The sequence below is a fragment of the Lingula anatina genome, chromosome 1 (assembly GCF_051362555.1).
Source record: "Lingula anatina isolate TDL-2025a chromosome 1, LinAna3.0, whole genome shotgun sequence".
NCBI lineage: Eukaryota > Metazoa > Brachiopoda > Lingulata > Lingulida > Lingulidae > Lingula > Lingula anatina.
The window spans coordinates 23,983,333-24,003,513 of NC_141767.1; the positions used below are offsets into that span (position 1 = coordinate 23,983,333).

Here is a 20,181-nt window from a genome sequence, read left to right on the forward strand (position 1 = left end):
GTGCCTTATGATTGTCATTAGTCATCATCTACACTTCATTTCCATTTATTAAAAGCCTATGGGCAATTTTTTTTCTTAAACCTAAATAAAGTTTTGTGATTGATAGCCATGATTGTAAGACTATGTTTAAAATGATGTTAGAAGTAAAAAAAAAAGAAAAACTTTAAAAACTAGACCAAGCATAGTGGCTTATGTTGACCTGGAAAACACCACATGTACAGGCACTGTGTTTTGATTGAATGAATAAGGTGCAATTAACACCTGTGGGAGGCTTTTCATGAGATTCATTGTCTCCCCCCCCCCTCCCCGAATTTTTCCGATCTGACTGTCAGTGCCATCAATATTACCAGTATTCAGTTATTTCCTTCTCATTTTTGATGCAAACTATTAGCCAATATGCATCCCCGTCAAAATTTACCCTCTGGGGACAGATAACACCAGGAGTAGCTAAAAGTACAGTTTCTTAAGTTGGTGTCACTCCATTTGCACTAAACCTCAAGGGTTGATTGAGTAGGTTATCTCTTGGAATTGCATTTCACAGAAATTCATTCCCAAATGATAAAATGCCATATGGTAAAAAGTGTTTTTTCAGCAAGATACAATCTGACCAATGTTGACTTACACTGGCCAGCTTCTTCACTTACACCAACAGAATGAAAGTCAACCTCAATTTTTCAATAGTACACTATCACTTTAAAGGATTACTGTATGGTAATTGATCTTTCCAGTAACTAACAGTCAAAAGTCTTAGAAATAACTCCAAGAATGTCCTCCAGTCTAATACAAACTTCTGCTGCAATCAATATATCAATGGAGATTTATCTTTATGAATTAATCATAAAAGGTAATGTAGCAATCCCCAAAATTAAATTGGGGTAATTTTGCGTTAAGTGACAATTTGACACTGTCTAGAGCTGCTTGACGTACACTACTATATGTACAATCACTATCAGTCCCCCAGGCCAAGTGTAGAAGTCAAATGAATATAAATTTGAGCACTATGACTCTCAATCTTCTGGAGAAAATATCAATTTCTCTTAGCAGGTTGGAGCAAACCACCTTGCAGCAAAGAGTTGGCAGGATCTTCTGGGCAAGAGGAATTTACCCAGAAAACCTTTACTATTGAAAGCCTCAGGAGTGAATTATGGAATATGGCATGAGACTCCCACCACTTGAGAGCCTCCTATAGCTACTAATGACGTAGGATGTATTCCCGGTGCCGTCCAGATAAGACATATTGACCACTGTGGTACTTGGTTCAACACCACGGACAGGAATCTATGTCCGGTACAGGAAGCACCTGAACTAGCGAAACCTTTAAAATCTTGAGAGTTCCCCAACCCGGAATCTACACAATGTTGTAGGTAAGTGACACGGCTTTGAGTGTAATAGTCTGACAGAACTTTATTAAAGTTGTAGGCAAAAGGTTCTATGTTTTTAAGTCAAAACATTTTTAAACTCTGAAAATAAAGTGGAAATTCACCTTTTTGTTGTTGGTGACAGCAGCAACATTTTAAAAAACTATTTCTTCATCAAACAAACAGACCACTTGAAAATTTGCATCTTTCTCAGTTCTGTAAGGATTTACATATTTGGACAATCATGTCTATATGCTTAAACATTCTACTGCGTACACTGATGAAAAGATACAAATTCATATCTGGAGCACAATACTGTATCTTTAGTATAAGGTACCATTATTTAACTTCTAAATACCATAATAAACCAAAATTAAATGTCTTACTGATCAACTTAAATTTTGTTTTATATATCTTTTTTAATGGATAGCCAGCCAAAACTTTATGGGCCGATTCTAGTTTCTTCTTATATAATATGATTATATAGTAAATCCTAATCCCTTTAAACACTGAACACTTAAACAGTAATCAATATATGTGCTCATGTCAGACTTTGTTTTGCAAAATAATGAATATTTTATACATTTTGGAACAGTCAATTTTGCTGTGTAGCTAGTTTAACTTGTAAATCACAAAGGTTATTGGTACTTTCGATTGCTTACAGTTTAATGTACATTCCAAATTATCTTCTGATAATTAACCTTTTACTCCTAGGAATACCCTGTCTCTGTTGGACAAGTCAAAGAAATAAGACTGGGTATTTTACCTCTTTTCCTGTCCTTTTCTTTTACTTCAATCCACAACCGTAAGTCATTTTATGTTAACAAAATAAGCTTTCTTTCATACTCATTTTGTTATTGATTTTTTTATTATTATTGAATAGTTATATTTCACTGGTTGCTTTATTCATTCCATACTTTTTGTGGCAAACATGGTTTCATCCTATCCTAAATCTGTTTGATACCCCAATCCTATTGCTACACACTTCTTTGTATCGTCACATATTTATTCTAATTCCTCAAGCTGTGAGAATTCCCATTATGCTGCATTTGTAATAAACAATCCCCTGGAGTTGTATCTTTTGACCTTTTTAAAAAAATAATTTTGCTTCTTATATAATATGTCAAGAATTGAAATTAGTTTCATCTTTAAGGGCAATAAACACCATTAGCTACTTAAAAAATAATTTAGAATGTGATCTAAAATTCATTCATTTTGTGCTTAAAAATAGTAATGTAATGCAAAAACCAAAAACAGTGGTTTACTTAAAAAATTTAGAATATACTAAATACCTAAATCTCTACTATATAAATATTCTACTTTAAACGTGAAGAATCTATCCTCATTCAAACAAGCAAATGTAAACCTCATAAAAAATCAATAATTGTACTGATAATTTTTTTTACATAACAGAAGCACAAATCATGCTATATGAATTCCCTTTGGTATTTATGTAGTTTGTATAACACATTTATCTCATACATATTCCTACAACTACACAGCTTGCCAATCCTACAAATTACCATAATGATTTTAGAAACATTAAACTTATTCAGTAAAGCTTGATTACCACATTAAAGTCATTGATTTATGTGCAATGTGAACTGGCCCAGGAGATATTTCTCTCAGAACAATGACCCTGTCGGAGCAGTAGATTCCCCTTTTTTCATAATCCTTACCATTTTTTAAATACTGGTCATTTACAATAAGTTTAGGGAAAAAATCTGGAAAGAATACCTTCCTTACCATTAAATACAGCCAGAGATATCTGGAGTGGGCAGACTGCTTTCTGTGATGGAACCCTTGTGACATCTTCATAATCCAGAACCTGCTGTTGTGCTAGGTGACAAAGGACATACAATCTGAAAGTACACACAAAACATGTACTAATTATAAGATGAATAGGATATATTTGATTTTGGATAAAGAGAGAGCAAACTGAGCAAAACAACAGTTTCAGACTCATTTTCTTTATTTCACCTGGTACCAAATCAGGCCTGTAGCCAGCAATATCAAAGGGGGTGAAAAAGTGGACCTTTTATCATGAAACCATCATGTACTTTTATCAAATTTTATCCAGAGCAGACCTTTTCCCAGCAAATAGGGTACGGGTCTGCAAATCCAAAACAACACAAAAAATTGCATTTTAGCACGTCCCCTTACATGGACTCATTTGTTCCTGATAAAAACTTTTATAGCAGACAAATGATAATAACCATGATCATATGGAATGAACAGTCATTTATCCAGATTTCGCTCAATTATCTGTAAGGCATATTTTGCTGCCTAAAAAAAGTAATTAGCAGCATGCAATACAGACCCATTACTTCACTTTATTTCTACAGGGAATACAGCTAAGAAGAGGACAAAACAACATTGTGCTTCAGGCAAAAAGGTTTTTTCCCCTTCCATCTATGAGCTAAAATTCCATAAATCTCAGAAAAATCTCAGAAGAATGCATGACAAATTACTATGAATCAATAACTGGCACTGAAAATGGGGTCAATCAATTGTGACAAATGTGAGATACTGTAAAAATATGTAATGATCAAAATGCACACAACAGTCAGGGTCATCCACTGTCAGATACTGTTTTCCCAGCAAATGTCACAATAGACTCCAAACAGACCATTCATTCTAAATATTTCAAACATGAAATATATAGTGTTTGGAATAGGCATACATTACATTTTCTCCATCATATCCCGGGAAACAATTAATTCAACATAAAATATTTGACATCTAGTTAAAATATATCTCTTTTAAGCCACCAGTCATTGTGACTTCTCATTTCTTTCCAAGTATAGCACTGTTTACACCAAGTGTACATTTGAAGACTACCAGTCACAACCATTATGTCAACAATAAAACTCCAAAATTTGGTAACAGAGTAAACACATTGGTCAAAAAAGTGTTTATCAATGAAATTATAAAGTAAAAATATCCTTACTTATTCCACTGGGAATTCAGCGTCTGTAGAAATTGTGAGAAATGATGTATCTGTTCTTTTCTGCCCTGGGCCATGCACAACTTGTGGACCAGCTGTCCGTTCCATCTAAGGTCCAGGGGTTGGTCACCACTTAACGCTTCCATTTCTGGCAAGAAAGATCAATTGCAATTATAAATCTCTCTGGGCTCTGGGAAGTATTTGTCATTATTGTATTATTTGCAGGTTATTTGTCTCTAAATGCACTGATGTACATTTGTTTGTCAAGTCTTGATGAACAAATTTGCACACACACACACACACACACACACACCTATAAGTGAAACTGTAGAAAACATTTTTTCTATATTTCAAAAAGTTTGAGCATTCTGCATGGACACATGGCACATCACTTTAATCCTGTCTAACTAATTCAAACTTGTCAAAACACCACAATTACAGATTAAATTTCATGCATTATAATTCAATAGAATACAGGATAATTACATCTGGTTATGTTCATGCCCAATGGCAAATGACAATGTTAATCAGTTCAGCTATAAACTTGTAAACCAATTATAAAGTGACGCAGGTTCCTGTAAAATTAACTTTCGGAGTTAAGAGATGGGTGCCTGTTTTCTTTAGGCATGTAGTTTTAATCAAAAAGACATTAAGGCATCAAGTACATTTATATGATGAAGCTATAAGAGCACTGACAAATCTAATTGACACTTAATTCATCACTCTTAGTAGTAACTCCTTATCTCCTTCCTGCAGGAGTACTGATAATTTAAATTGGCTCGCATTTCAAAGTCGAGCAAAATTTTTTTCATTTCCATAATCACAAGGCCTTTTGAAACATAACAGGGATTATAACAGATTTTATTTAAGTTATAATACCTTTTTGCACCCTAAACAGCTCTGTCAGCTGTTTCCTCAATACATCAGATAATGGGTGAGTGTGAAGAGCACGGATTCCCTTGGCAGCAATCTCCAGCAAATGGGCTGCAATTCCAAGTTCGCTTCCTTTTGTTTTCCCACTTGGAAACCGATTGGCCATAAACCACTGCAGCCAATCTAATCTCATCTTCCAGTCATTCTGTGATGAAAGTTCCAAGAACACTTGTATGGCAGGTCTCAGGAGAGGAAGGCTCTCTTGGTGGCTTACAGCAAGGGGCTGGCTTGATGTGACAAGCTCACTGAATGCCAATGGTGTGTCTTTTCTGAAAATTTCAAAGTCCGAGTAATTATGTATTAAATGTTTCTTCTTATAACTCCATATATTATTCACTTTAAATCAACTAAAAGGAAATTTGATCTCATTACTAAAATTGCTGTCCTGGTATGTTATTTATTTTGGAGTCGACATGATTATGATAAAATCACTGGTTCTCCCCCTCCCCCCTTGGCAAAAAAAAAGTAGGTGTAGACAAAATAAATGGATGAGGTATCCAAGAAAACAAAGTGTGGTGTAGGCTCCTTTTTCTATATATCTATTTATTGATATTTACCTAAACTGAACAGTGGCAGTTGAAATATGGTTGAGTATGCTAGCCAAGACAGCCCCATCCCTCAGCACCATTGCCATGGTAGCATCTTGGCAGCAGATGAGTGAATCCATCACCTGATTAGGCCAAACTCCTGCCTCTAGCAGAGCTGACCGTTGCTCCCTTTGCTCTATCTTTAGCATATCAAGGGCAATGACATGAGCAGAAATAAGATCTCTGGCTCTCTGTAAAAAATGTAGCAGTATGTTCACTCCATAAGAAAAAAAATTGGGCAGTAATGCAACAATCATTATTTATCAAAACCTTATTTATCAAAACTTTTGTTACATTTCTATCTTCTGACAAACTTAAAAATAAAAATGAAAAATGTTAAACAAATAGAAGAGACACTTGTATAGACTGGGCTGCAGAATATGGCAACTTGTATTCTTACAGAATTAAGTCTTCTATACCCACTCTCTTCCATCACATAGACACAGATACACACACCCACCTGTCTATCTTCAAAGTTCTTCTGACACCTGACATACACGTCAGTACATGCCAACAACAGGCTCCCCTGCAGGTCCACCCCTCTCTCCATATTCTGTACAGTCAGTGAGGCTGCCTGCAGGACACTCAGGATGGATGGCCTGTCAAAACTGGATGTGTTTTCTTTAATCTCCATGTGGATGGACATGAGGGTATCACAGGGCACTCTACCCACCAGGCCTAGACCGTGAAGCATGGTCTTGATGTCATGGTCATCATAACAGACCCCTTCCTCCTGTAATAAAAAAAAACAAAAACAAAATATTTTCAAAATCACTTTAAGTCCAATTACACAGTTTTTTAAATGCAATTATAGTTGGTATGAAAAAACTGTCTTTGCTGCCTTCACATCTTTTTGGCAGACATGATGGACACAGAAAAATCAATAGCACTTTAGATTATATTCTCCAACTAAAAGGCTCACCTCTCCAAGAATGTATATCTCCACCCCTCTGTTCCTCATAGCTCTGGAAATCTCCCCATGCTTGGGATCCATGGCAAGAATCAATCTGAATGAAATCATGAAACTGCCATCTCAGTATCTAAAGACAGTTCTCATATATTAACAACAAATATGTCTGTATAGCTTTGTATGTTTCATGAACTGTGCACATTTTTGAAAGAAAAAAATAAGCCTAAGTTGTTCATTTTATCATATGCCTTTGTGATCTGTAATGCAGTTTAACTCTGCATTTTTGAGGCTTTCTTTGATAAAAATATATAATTAAAGATAAAATAGATGTGTGACATTACCTGAAGTCTGGGTGTGGGACAATGGTGGGGACCTCCCCATCTAATACCCCCCTTTCATTGATGCTGAGAACCCCATTAGGCTCCAGTAGGGCATTCAAGCGGTCTAAGACAGAGGGGCTAAAAGCAGACAAAAAAAATTATGATAAGTTTCTTTTTACTACATATTTACAAAAGAACTTAAATACAATCAGGCAACAATTAAATCATTAAATGTTATGCTGCTTGGTTGGACAAATGTTTTGAGAAAAAATTCTGATATTTCAAAATAAGATTCTCATAAAAGATTTGATGAAATCAATCATGATTCCTTGATACTCAACAGCAGAAAAGTTTTAAAGAAACAAGTACCCAAATGTACTTGATTATTCAAGCTGCACTCAAACACACCCAAATGGCATACTTCAAGAAATGTGTTTCAATTCTACAGTATCGATGCACAATCCCCGTTATCTCCTGCGTGTACACACATCCTTAAAAGGTTTTCTATGTAAGAACATTTAGGATATTGCATTTCATTAAATCCGGTCACTAAGCATCATAGACCTGTCAGAGGAGCTGGGGTCTACAAGCACAGCATCCCATCTTTCACTTTCCATTAATACTCTGGGACCACCAAGGATCCATAATCACATTTCAAAGTTAATGAAATTACGAATCATTAATAGAAGGGAGGGAAAAGACTTGATTAGAATGAGGAAAATGCAAACTCAAGAAACAATTCAATCTACATATTGTCAATGGCAATGAGTTATGCTAATAGATTTTTCTTATAGACTTGTTATCAAGTTTCAAAAATAGCAACTTGGTTTTATAGGATATGTAAACTTAACATTTCAGGACATGTCCTTAAAGGAACTTTATTAATGGGATTTCAGAAAATTGCCATCATGGCAATGCTGCTTTTTGGAAGCCCACATACATACATTTACTTAAAGGGATAATAACTCTTCGTTTTGGCCAAAAAAGAATTTTCCTGGAGTAAACAACAATTTTCTTATACTTACCAATGGTTAATGAATCCATTTTTACATTCAAAGTTAGTCCCTGGTTTTTTTCTAAAAAGTTTGGTTTTTTGTTAAAATCTCTTAAGAGATTTCAACAGAGTATAGCCATCAATGGAGGTCACATGGTCTAAAGGCAAGCTCAGATATCAGAATAATAGCTATAACTGCCGTTTTCGTGGTAAAACAGAATATATTATATTTCTATGAGTTGTGTACAATGTTTTTATTGTGAAATATATATTTCATACGAAGAGTTATTATCCCTTTAAGCTTTGACATTTAGAATTTTGATAAGAAAACAAATCCATTTATTTGAAGAAAAAAAAAACATGATAAGGAACAACATTATAAATAAATGCACTCAATACCATAAAATAAATGCAATTTGCTTCCACAGTCAACTTAAACACTATCTACTGAAATGCTCCCACATTCTTGATAAATGTTGCATACCTGCAGAAGTTAACATTGTCAATAAGCAGCCAGTCGCCTGATTGAAGAGCACGCACAAACCGACTATCCACCCACTCAAACCTTCCACCAACTCCGCTGACGTTTTCCTTAGTCATCTTCTTCTCCAGCACACACAATTCACTTGCCAGGTCCTGAAGATCTCCTAGGAAGATTTGAAAATTTCTTTTCACGCTTTTTATTAAAGAGTCTTATCTATACATAGTAGGGTAAAGGGAAATATCAAATTTTGAACGGGTAGACAAATATACCTACAAATTAATAATGTGAAAGAACTTAAGATATTTTACTGATCTCTCTATTAATAATAAAAATACTGAAAATGTTACAAGAAAAAATATAACATAAGTTATGTTACAGAAAAATCATATAAAGGTTGATAAATCCACCTGACTGCTGTAATTCCTGTAGCTGTCCAAGTAATTTGAATAAAATTCTAAACCTCCCTTTCACATATTCAGCCTCTTCCTGGGTACTGTTTCCTTTGTCTGAAACATTGAGATCAATTACAAAGTTTCTTTGCCCCTGATAAATGCTCAAAACATTAGGAAAGATATAGTTTTTTGCATTTTTGCAAAATGCATGTAATATGTGAAGTTCAAAGTTGATATCTATAATGTAAAGCAGACTTGCTAAGCTAAATTTTTATATTAATCTCTTGGCAATGCAGCTTGGAAAATATTTAAATGTGAACATATTGCTACCTTTATAATTATTCTCCCTATACTGTGCCATCAGACTCAGTAAAGTTTGTGACTTCTGGACATTTTCTTCTGGGTTAGATCCAATGGTCAGCAGTATCTTGACCATCACAGATCCTTGCTCTACAATCTTAGCAGCAATGTCCCCCAATTTTCTGCTTAGATCAGCCTGTGAAAAAAGTGGACGAAGATTCTGAATACTGAATCAATTACCTAAAAACATGATATAAAATATAGTTTCTGACAATTGTGTCAAACAAAATAAGTTCATTTTCCGTTTTTGTCAAGGGCATTTATATTACTATATCTTTGGTAAAAGGCATTTCAGCAAAAAAACAACAAAAAATCAAAAGTATGTAAAAATAAAGCTGCAATGTATGTGAGACATCAAAGTAAGATCCATAAAAGATAATTCAGTTATCACCACATCCCAGGGCCATATCTGAGAACTTCCACATTAATGCCTGATAAAAACATAACCATTAAACAATGCTCAATAATCCATTTTATTAGGCTGGTTGAAATTATCAGCTATGAACTACAAATCAATGGTTAGCTCAAACTGTAGCATCTGCATGCCTCCCTACATTGACAGTCCTATCAATTATCTGGTTTACTTAATCAATACAAAATAATGCTCATTTGGAGCACTGGGAGTCCATAACTTGATGCACTGCACATAGAAAGTTGCTTTGCTGTTTACTCACTAAGCAGTATTTGCATTCACGTAATGTACAGACAGAAGTAAACCTGAGCCGAGGGATTCTAAGGATGCAGATCTGCATGTTTATGACTGTTGTTGTTTAATTGCACACTTTAGATTACTTACAGGGTTAGACACAGTTTGTGTGATGTACGGACCTCTGAATAGAATCAGAGCAGAATAACTTGCACATTTTATAATTTATACAAAATTATCAGTTTTACCATCATTTATTTTAAATTTGTACTTGTAATTCAGATCAGTTAAATAAAATAAAAACTTTCCATCCACAATTTCAACATTCTAAAAATATAACAATACTAAAATTATAATTTTTACAAAGACATTAATATCAGCTTTTTATTCAAAAATATTCCACTAAATTGCAAGAAAAATTTCAGAGAAAAAAAAATATCAGGCACTTCTGTTGTGCACCATGGTTTTATAGAACACCCCCACATTAGACTGTCCATTTCAGGATTAATTTCTCTAGCAAACACGAAAATTGCATTGATTTTGCAGAGTTCTCCTCAATGCCAATGCTTCAAAATCACTTTCCCTAATCCTTTAAACTCAGCCGGCAGACAAAATCTATCATTGATCATAAGTAACCAATGGTTATCGCTTAGAAAATTTCATGCTAAAACACTTTTCACTGACTTATTACTGAGTACCAAGCAATACTACACATAAAATCAGTTGACAGCCATGACCACTAGCAGTTGCAGCACAAAGCAGAGGAAGCGCAACACAATTTTAATTTCAAGAATATTTAGAACTGAATTGTTGTCATTATATGAAATATGGTAAGTCTTTCTGTCTCTCCAGTCTAGCTTTAAAGTATTAACTACAGTGTATTTCTGCAAACAACTATCTGGTACTATGTCAGGACAACAACCTAAAATCTCGGAAGCCTAATATTATTCTGAAGGTGAATGCTTCCATAAATACATAGAGGCTTTTCAAAGCAGAATTTATTTAAGGTCTTAACCTAATTTTGTTCTTTGAAATTTCAGCTAACAAAAAGCCAATTCTGTTCAAAAGGAAACTGTGCACTTCTAAGAAGTCTTAAAATGTGATCACTTCACTTGATCATTTCCTTTGGTGTCAATGAAAACCCCAATATTCCAAGCTTGGCATTTACATTAAATAACCATGGTACAACACACAGCACCATGTATACACAACCTTCAGAGAATTACTCAAATATTTTCTAAGTTGCCAATGTGTCAAAAAGAATAACTTCTTTCTCTTTCAGAAGGATGACCAAGAATTGCATTTGAGACTAAGGGACCACATGACACTTGGCAGCGAATAGGAATCAATGGATTAGTGAGAGGCTCGGACTGATGAGAAGGACTACCAATGTAATTAACTGCCTCAACTAACCTAACAGTTACAATACACAAAGGACAAAAAGACGTTAGACTGAAAATAGTGCTTGGAAACTGCTTAGCACACCTCATTAGAACCAGTCAGAAATGCTATTCATGTTCTTACTTAAAGGATTTGAACGGAAAAGGTAAGAACAGTTTCAAACTAGCAGCATGACAACGGTACATCAGATTTTCATTTTGCAGAGATAACATCAGACTTCATGGGGAAAAGGAAACAATTTCTACAAATGATCATCATTTGATTACAAAACGACAGTTTTTTTATGTAGAAGAAAAAGAACAGGGAGATTTTTTAAAAACTTGTGAAGTAAAAAATTATTTTGAAGATAACAATGTCGTCTGTCCACTATAATGGTACTGGCATTCGTCATAAAGAAACCATAGAACCAGGACGCCTCACAGAAGCAGTTGTCCTCATCATCATAGCATCTGTTGGGGTTGTTGGAAATATCAGCTCTTTTGTCTCCATGATTGTGGTGAAAAGACTACGTAAATCCTCTAACGCTTTCATGGCTCATCACTGCATTCTGGACCTTGTGAAGTCTGCATACTGCATTCCTTTTGCACAGAGTGTTTTGACTTCTCTACGTCCTCGACTTTGCAACATCATGGGAAGTTCTTACATCATATTCATCACTACTTCAGCATTCAACCTGTTAGCAATGGTTGTGAACGAAGCTTACCAGAGCAGTGACAAGAGCTTAGGTGTCCATCTTAAACATGAAGGCAACAGGTACTGTGTTGTCTTTGGTATATGTATTATATGGCTTGCAAGCATCATATTAAACTTGGGAGTGGCAATCTTACCGGGTAATCCAGACTTTGATGAACATGTTGGAATATGCATCTTTGTGTATGGTCTGACTAAAAATTATATCCTTCATGTTCTATGGATTGCACTGGTCTCCCTGGCCATCATTCTAACAGTCATGCACCTTAGACGTCTGCACCAGGACATAAAGAAAAGATCTTATTACAGAACTGCTTCACTGGTCAGGGCTACTCTCATGATTGACCCCATGGTGGACGATACTCCCGATCTCCAGGCCGAGAAACAGAAAGAGCAAGTCAAACTTTTGGAAAAATATAGCCTGAAACGCTTGTACATTCTTATGGCCATGACTATGCTGTTTGTAATGTACTGGTACCCACTTTTCATGCTCACAGTACTGGACAGAGATTTCTTGGCACCAGACATGGCGTATAAAGTGTTAACATTATTTGCGTGGAGCAACTCCACTGTGACTCCATTCATGTACTGGTTCTACAACAAGGAAAACTGTTGCTGCAGACGAGATTCTGAGCAATCTATTCTATTTCGTAACATGAAATATCTGTGCAATTACTTTGACCTGGATGCCTCCATGGTAGAGATGAACCCTGCCCATGCAAACACCGAGAATCTCGAACAACAGGAGACAACATTCATTGAACTTGGAAATCCCCACTCTGGAATTCTCAACCATTATTTTGCAACAGCAGATAGAAAACAACCAAGGAGGACAGTTTCATTTGAGAGACCAAGTAGTCCAACCAAAAAGATGGTCATTGTGAATGCAAACAGGCGCCACACCATTGCCTCTCCTAAAATGCCTCACAAGGAACTGACCAACCAGAATCAAGACATGCATGCCAGGCGAAGTCAACTGCATTTGGACTTAAAAACTGACCACTGCAGTAATCAAACAGGTAATGCCACAGGAGTATGAGACATTATTTACGAAAAGAACATTCTTTAGTTTAAAATCAAAATGAGTTTTTATAAAGCAAAATAAGTGTACACACATTCTGTGTAAAAATTGTCACAAATGGGCATTTTCTTTTTTGAAGTAAATAAATATAAGATTACATAACTTTGCCCAATATAAGTATATAGCACATCATAAAAATGTAAATAGAATGAGTTTGCATCGATCATAAATGGGACTTTTCATAGCTGTACCACAGTGCAGTGCCTATTTTAAGCATATGATATGAGTAGTTTAAAAATGGCATGAGTAAACAGTACCTTTGTTTGTGGAAGTTTTGATTTCCTGAATAGGTATTATTAATAAGCAAAATAAAAAATATATGAAATTTGCTTCTATTTCTAGTATTTATACTTCAAACACAAAAGAGTCTTTAATGATTTTATATAATCCCGTGTTCTGTAAATAGTGTTTTCGTGCAACTTCAGATTCTCTGAAATTTCATCTCCTAATCCTGGGGATTATCCTCGTTATATAACAAACGTCCTCCTCAGCTGGTCTCAGCACAGCCACTTCAGACAATCAACATACCACCCTTGCCAGTGGATTGGATTTGCCTTTTGGTTCTGAAACTATCTATAAGCAGACAGCCAAACATTGGAAATTAATTATCATTGATTTCTGGGTCATTAGGCTGATTACACTTTGCTGTAAAGTGCTGTCGCTACTTGAGAATCCACGCATGACTAGAGACCCTAACAGTTGTGCCAATACTATTGCCTCTACTTGGAAGGATTTACCATAAATTCAGTTTGATTTTTATCTTTTCGTGTGTCAAGATCAATTCCCTGATGAAAGTTTAATGCTGAAACATAAGATAACAAATTATGTTAATTGTTCTTTGGAACATAAGAACTGAGATAGGATAAAAACTAACAGGATCGGATCTTTAATTTTTGAGAAATAACTACATGTTGAGGAAAAAAAAACAGTAGACTAAAGGCTCAAAGACTCAAAGACATTTTCATCAAAATTCATTATTCTTTGATCTAGTAGCATCAGAGGCTTCCATTCTGACAAAACAAGAAGCTGATCCTTCACATGAGACAGCAACAATGTTCCCAGAGCAACCAAGAAATTAGTATCATTAAAAGTTTGGCGACCCATGGGTGCATACTTTACAGCAAAGGTCTGAAATGTCACACAGAGGAATAAATGCACCAAACCCAAATCAATGAAAAGTAACAGTCTGTTTTCTATGATGTAGTGCCATTGATCCTGCTACAAAGCAGATGCTTCGACAATTACAGTGGAGAGAAATTAAAAGCTAAAGACTCCCTTTTTTGTCAATTGATGGATGGGTCTACCTAGATTTTTTTCTATAACAAAGGCAGATACCAGAAGTGAAGCAGAATGAAATTAATATGCTTCTTAAGTTCTAAAGAAGTTTTTTCATCAATATCTGACACATCCATTCTGCTTTGCAAAGCTTTTTTCTTTTTTTTTTCCCCACACAGCACAGCATAGTCTTTTCTCTAAAACAACAAAAAAAAAATTGCTTGGGGAAATTTACCCCCCCCCCCCCCCCCCCCCAACCACACACACACACACACTGTTCAATATTCCTCAGAACAAACCAATCAGTCTTTTACATATCCTTCATTTGAAAAAAAATCAATACTCCAAATAAAAATGCAAGCATTTACTGTTCAAGGAAACATTAGCAGTCTTGTATTCTGAAACAGATACAGGAAATTTAATATTACCTGCTCAAACCCTCCAAGAAGTTCTGTGGTGTCCATTGCACTGTTCATAGCCATCACTTGAAGCTTATGTCCACTGAGCTGAGCCAAGAGCTTCACAAGACTGGTCTTACCACTAGATGCTGGGCCAACCTGGAAGATTTGGGCATTTTTCAGTCAAGTGAAAAAAGAAAGCACGTGTTCAGACTTGACACTGCTTAAAATGCATAAAATAACCTTCAATCACTTTTATTTCTTGAATTTTTCAAATATTTCTTAAAATGAAGAGGATGCGCTTTATAGTTCTCAATTTTTCTATCAGATTCCAGGATATTAGTAATTGGTTAGATTCATTTTTGCAGTGTATTGTCCTTTAACATGCATTTGTAGCATAGATATCAGATCCAGAAAGTTTTTTTTTTTTTTTTTTTGGGGGGGGGGGGGGGGGGGGGAAAGAAAGTGAAAGAAAATCATCCCATGAATCTTAAGGTCATCAATCAAATTTTGAAGCAGGGCCTGACTTTTTTTTAGGTAACAATTTAGTCAAGTAAATTGATATGAAAAAGTTTTTAAAAAACTATAGTCTAACTTAAGTTTAATACACAGGGCTTTTTTAAGAGTGCATTCCAATCTACATGTCTACACTGCAAAGGTTCTCATATTAACAAAATATTTATCCTAAAAAAGAACCCATTAAAAGATTATTCTTATTTGCCACATACCAACACGGCCATCCAGTTCATTTCAATACACTTCATGAGTGCTTCCAGGGGTCCCAGGCTGTGGTGAAGTACCTTTGGTGCACTCTTTGTCTGGTCACTTGCAGCAGAATTGGTCACCTGCTGTTGTCTTGTCAGAAATGAGTGCCCTACTTGCAAAACATGAGGAGTCATACAGAAAAACCTGGAGCTGGTGTAGGGTTGACAATGTTCACCAAACACGCCTATAAACAATGCTTGCACCTAAAATGGAAAAATAATCATTTTGAATCATTTTTTTCCACTCTTGGTACTCAGTGCTAAGAACTAAACTAGATGAATGAAATGCAAATGTCAAAATGAAGAAATCTTTGTCAAACTACATTTCAATTGAATAATAACTAAGTATATCTACAATGAATGTTGCTGTTGTTGCAATTAATGTTAATTAAGGAAGCTTGAAGTCCAAAAGGGCAAATGTCCCTTAATTAAATTATCATAACTAACTCAAAGTAGTGATATGTATCATGGAACATGTTATGTTAGTTACAAATTTGACAAAAGTTTGTATTTAAGACAAATTAACTGATTCAAATTTTAAAAAAGTCTGTTTTAAAACAAATTAACAGAAATCAGCACATACTTCTTCTCAAAACTATTTATGTTCAAATTCTTTGCATGTTTGTCAGCCATTTTATTTTTTAGTAATTGCTAATAAATTGAACAGTCCCCAAACAACGAAATATTTGAAAAGGAATGCAAGATTTCTATGATCTTCAGAAATTGAGAATCAATTCTAAGTTAGCCAGAGCAAGTTTTTAAAAGAAAAATACATTATCTAATTATTGCATTGTTTAGCACATGCACCATGTCTGTGAACAACTGTTGGCAAATATGCTAAAGAACATTTCTACTCTCTAAGGAGTCTCTGAATAGCTTTGGAGAGCATGTTTGAAAAGCTGATCACAGCCTTGAGCAATGTTTACTGCATAACTAGATAACTTCTTTCTGTGGTAGATATGGCTGCTCCAACAGAGACTAATTTGATAATGTTTGCTGATCTTGGCTGGCATACAGCAATTCTTTCTGCTCCCAATAAGTGTTCTTTGGAAATGAAATTAAGAGCATCACATGCAACTCTTGCAAAGATATTCCTTAAAAATGTCTTTCTCTTCTTCACTTTTTTTTTAAAACAGAAACTTAATAAATTCTTAAAATGTAAGATATACATGAAATGTATTAGTCATCTCATTTGTCAGTTGGCACTTTTCAAATTCCTTCTATGGGAAAAAAGGATTTCACCAAGGATCCCTCCAACCAATTAAAACCTTACCTTCTCTTTGTCCTGGTTGGTGCGCATTCTACTGCTGTAAATGAGGTGCACATACTCTTCAGGAGCCCAGTGACCTGGAGACTGAAGGGGAAAAACATGATTATTTCAGTTCTGGCAAATACCCCAGCAAAAGCTTTCTTTGCTTTAAATACTTCAAATCACTGATAAGAACTATACATTGCTAAATCAATTTAATTTCAAAAAGAACATTTACAAACATTTCAAAAAAATCTAGGGGGAAATTTGATAAGGAATTCCAACATAGGTTGCAAAATAAATTTTCAGCACAAATATATGCTTGCCAAAAAAATGCTCTTATACTTACTTGGTTGGCTATCATTAAATCACACCAGCGGAACACATCCCTGAGATTAAACTCCCAAGGACCGCCTCTCTGCCCCCACTCACACTGCACCATTGTCTGCTCATACATCTGAAATTATATTCACATTTTTTAACAAAAGGCATTTTGTTTTCATTAGAAATAACCTGACAAAGTGTACAATAAAAAATGTTTCTTTTTCCATGTATAAAAATTTATTGGTATTAAAAAAACATCTTAATTAAATAAAATTGTTTGTATATGTTCTTAATTTGTAGCAATTTGATTTTTTCTGTACAAGGAGAATGTTTGGAAAAATAAAAAGCACGTTCTACCTGAGAATTGAATTTAATCATCTTAACAAGTAGGTCTTCATCAAACATGTCATACATTGATTTGGTGATGAACAACAAATCTTTTAGACCTAAAGGGTCAACATACACCTGCAAAAGAAAGAATGAAAAATGAAAATGAACAATAAAACATACATTACAAGGTTGTCTAAAAAAACTGGTATGAATAGCTCTAAAACCTCTCCATGCAATATGAACACAGTACCAACATTGATAATTGGATTGCCTGAGAGAAAATTTAATTTGCTCATACTACATCACAACAATACATATCAGGTATCCATGTTACTATGAACTATTTCCGTGCACAACATTTTGCATATACTTTTGCAGTTATTAATGCAGAAGTGTAATGCAATTAGAGGGTTTATTGAACAGGACACTTGGCAAGTTATTAGCAGTCATATGGCTAAAATTGGTTCACAGCATTAATATCTACAACATAAAAAAAGGAAGAGACTGCCATTTAGTGAAAAAATTGAAAAAATATGTTGTGGGATCCAGGGGCTGCCAATGATATTTTTGGCTCTAAAAAACTCTGAAATCAGCCGATAGTCAGAAAAATCTCATCCCTTCATAAATGTTTGACTAAGCCCAGAAGTTATTTTCATCCTTGGTTAAATTTTGGTTCAGAACCCCTAAAGATCACATTATTTTGTAGATGCTCATTAGCAGTGCAGCACATTCTTTCCAAAATATCAACTGCCTATTTCTTTTCTATATGGATTAATTCTCATATTGTATTTGCTGTGTATCAATCTTGGTTTAAATATACACCATGAAGCCTTACCTGTGTAAACCTGTTGAGGAATGACTTGGGCAGCCCTTTCCTCCCCCCACCTTGGTTCAGGGGGTTCTGGCAGGCAAACAGGCGAGTTTTGTTGTGCTGAACATGGAAGGTCATGCCCAGCTCAGGAACGTACACCTCCGCCCTGTGATCTAGGCAGGCATTCAGGCCTTCAAGGACAGACTGGGATGCAAGGTTCAACTGAAAGGCAGAAGATGTGAACTGAAAATAATGCAGTACTAAACAAAGAATAAAAAAATAAAAATTAATAATAAAACAATTATGAAAAGTGGTTGCAAAATTACCTAATATATGATCTTGTAGTGTATTCTACTTGTGCAAATGACTAGAAAAATAATCAAAGAAACTTGTAGGTATCTGTACTTTTTTTGTGTGTGTATTCAGTGGTAATCAGTGCAAGGTAGGCTAACACAAAGAGTTGTATGCTAAGTCAAAGGTATTTTATGATTTTTCCATCAAGTAAAATATTAAGCACACACCTCATCTAGTACTACCCAATGCCCAGCTTTGAGGGCTCTGAGGAGTGGACCATCTCTCCAGGCAAACTGACCACCTTCCCCACCTTCAACAGGGAGGTCTGCACCAAACAGGTCTGTAACATCCTATGGAACACAATCCACATTTTGTTATATTGTTATTTCATTTTGCTTTGCCATTTCAGATGTCATGATATTAAATGCATCAACACCTGTTTTTCTTATGAGGATATTAGCTAACATTACCAAGCAAAGCGAGCTTGTTTGACTAATAGTATATAGCTATCACTGATTTGAACTCATTAAAGAACTCATTAAATCATAACAAATTAATAATTCCTTAAAATTTTATTTTTAAAAATTCAAAGTACTGGATCAAACAACAGTCAAATTAATGCTCAAGTCAAAGTATGAAGGGGACAATAAAGACATTAAATCGAATTCTCCATTCTAAGGTTCTCAGTGCCTACCGTCTGCTCGGACAGATTTATCCTGACCAATTCATTCCCAGAAGCTCTAGCCAGGGCTGCTACCAAGCTGGTCTTGCCAACACCAGGTGAACCTTCTAGCAAGACAGGCCGTGTCAGCTGCAGAGCTCTCAGCAACCTCTGTGCATTGGTGCTAGTGGTTGGTGCATGGATGGCATAGTCAGTCAGGGAAGATACCTTCAGTGGTCCTATATGACAAGAGATAAAGTATTAATTAAAAGAACAAATGGCAAAAATAAGGCCTTAAAAATATGCTATCTTACATGATGGGCATAAGAAGGGTGGACATGATGTTTAAAGAAATGTATTGCACTGTAAAAAAAAAAAGGTAAACATCTTAACAATGATTCACAAACTGCAATTCCAAAACATCAAAATAAACTGTTGATGGACAATTTAATCTGGATGACATTTTCTCATGTGAAAAGTAAATAAGTATAATTGCACTTGCACTGAGGAATAATATATAAAGAATGGATATATTTACCTTTGGGAATATAGAATGGTTCAATCCCAAACAAATCTGCTTTTGTCACATCTACGTGTTTGCTGTAGGTTTCAACTAAACCAAATTTGGCCGGATCTATTTTCTGCCCCGTCATCTGCTCCACTTGCTGCAACAGGTACTGTAGACATAGGGTTCTGCTGGCACTGGCTGATGCCATGCTAGCTGCATTTGTATTGCCTGAAAGTAACAGAAATCACCAATCCCTGTGCTGTTTATGTAAATATGTAAAGGTGTTGTGTCAAGCACAGTTTTAATAAATCGAAATTCACATAATCTGAAGGATTCTTCATGATGACCAACTGAAATGTCACGAAAAATTAGTTTTGTAAGAACAATGTATCATCTCTTTAATTTTTCACACACTATATCATATCTAACACAATGTGAAGCATTTTCTCCACTGCACAATAGAC

General features: G+C 35.2%; 2 protein-coding genes across 4 annotated transcripts in view; one reads left to right on the plus strand and one right to left on the minus strand.

Moving 5' to 3' along the window:
• The window catches only part of LOC106168364 (midasin-like), a 62,722-nt gene that overhangs the window by 29,262 nt on the left and 13,279 nt on the right, over positions 1-20,181 (minus strand). For all 3 annotated transcript variants that reach the window (XM_087000607.1, XM_087000603.1, XM_087000614.1), the window contains 19 exons: positions 19,748-19,945; positions 19,243-19,448; positions 18,776-18,898; positions 18,279-18,476; positions 17,471-17,578; positions 17,139-17,246; positions 16,814-16,894; positions 15,505-15,744; positions 14,807-14,935; positions 9,256-9,421; positions 8,941-9,039; positions 8,534-8,696; positions 7,077-7,193; positions 6,748-6,832; positions 6,286-6,558; positions 5,796-6,016; positions 5,185-5,507; positions 4,309-4,453; positions 3,105-3,220 (listed from right to left, as the gene is read on the minus strand). In XM_087000607.1, the coding sequence (XP_086856733.1) occupies positions 3,105-3,220; positions 4,309-4,453; positions 5,185-5,507; positions 5,796-6,016; positions 6,286-6,558; positions 6,748-6,832; positions 7,077-7,193; positions 8,534-8,696; positions 8,941-9,039; positions 9,256-9,421; positions 14,807-14,935; positions 15,505-15,744; positions 16,814-16,894; positions 17,139-17,246; positions 17,471-17,578; positions 18,279-18,476; positions 18,776-18,898; positions 19,243-19,448; positions 19,748-19,945 (3,099 nt within the window). The remainder of the gene's footprint in view (positions 1-3,104; positions 3,221-4,308; positions 4,454-5,184; positions 5,508-5,795; positions 6,017-6,285; positions 6,559-6,747; positions 6,833-7,076; positions 7,194-8,533; positions 8,697-8,940; positions 9,040-9,255; positions 9,422-14,806; positions 14,936-15,504; positions 15,745-16,813; positions 16,895-17,138; positions 17,247-17,470; positions 17,579-18,278; positions 18,477-18,775; positions 18,899-19,242; positions 19,449-19,747; positions 19,946-20,181) is intronic.
• Positions 1,025-13,423, plus strand: LOC147764147 (uncharacterized). The gene is made up of 2 exons (XM_087000621.1): positions 1,025-1,364; positions 11,214-13,423. The coding sequence occupies exon 2, from the start codon at positions 11,685-11,687 to the stop codon at positions 13,059-13,061; it is 1,377 nt and encodes a 458-aa protein (XP_086856747.1). The 5' UTR covers positions 1,025-1,364; positions 11,214-11,684; the 3' UTR covers positions 13,062-13,423.

Coding starts and splice junctions, on each gene's coding strand:
- LOC147764147 (XM_087000621.1), top strand. CDS start 11,685: ATGTCGTCTGTCCACTATAATGGTACTGGCATTCGTCATAAAGAAACC.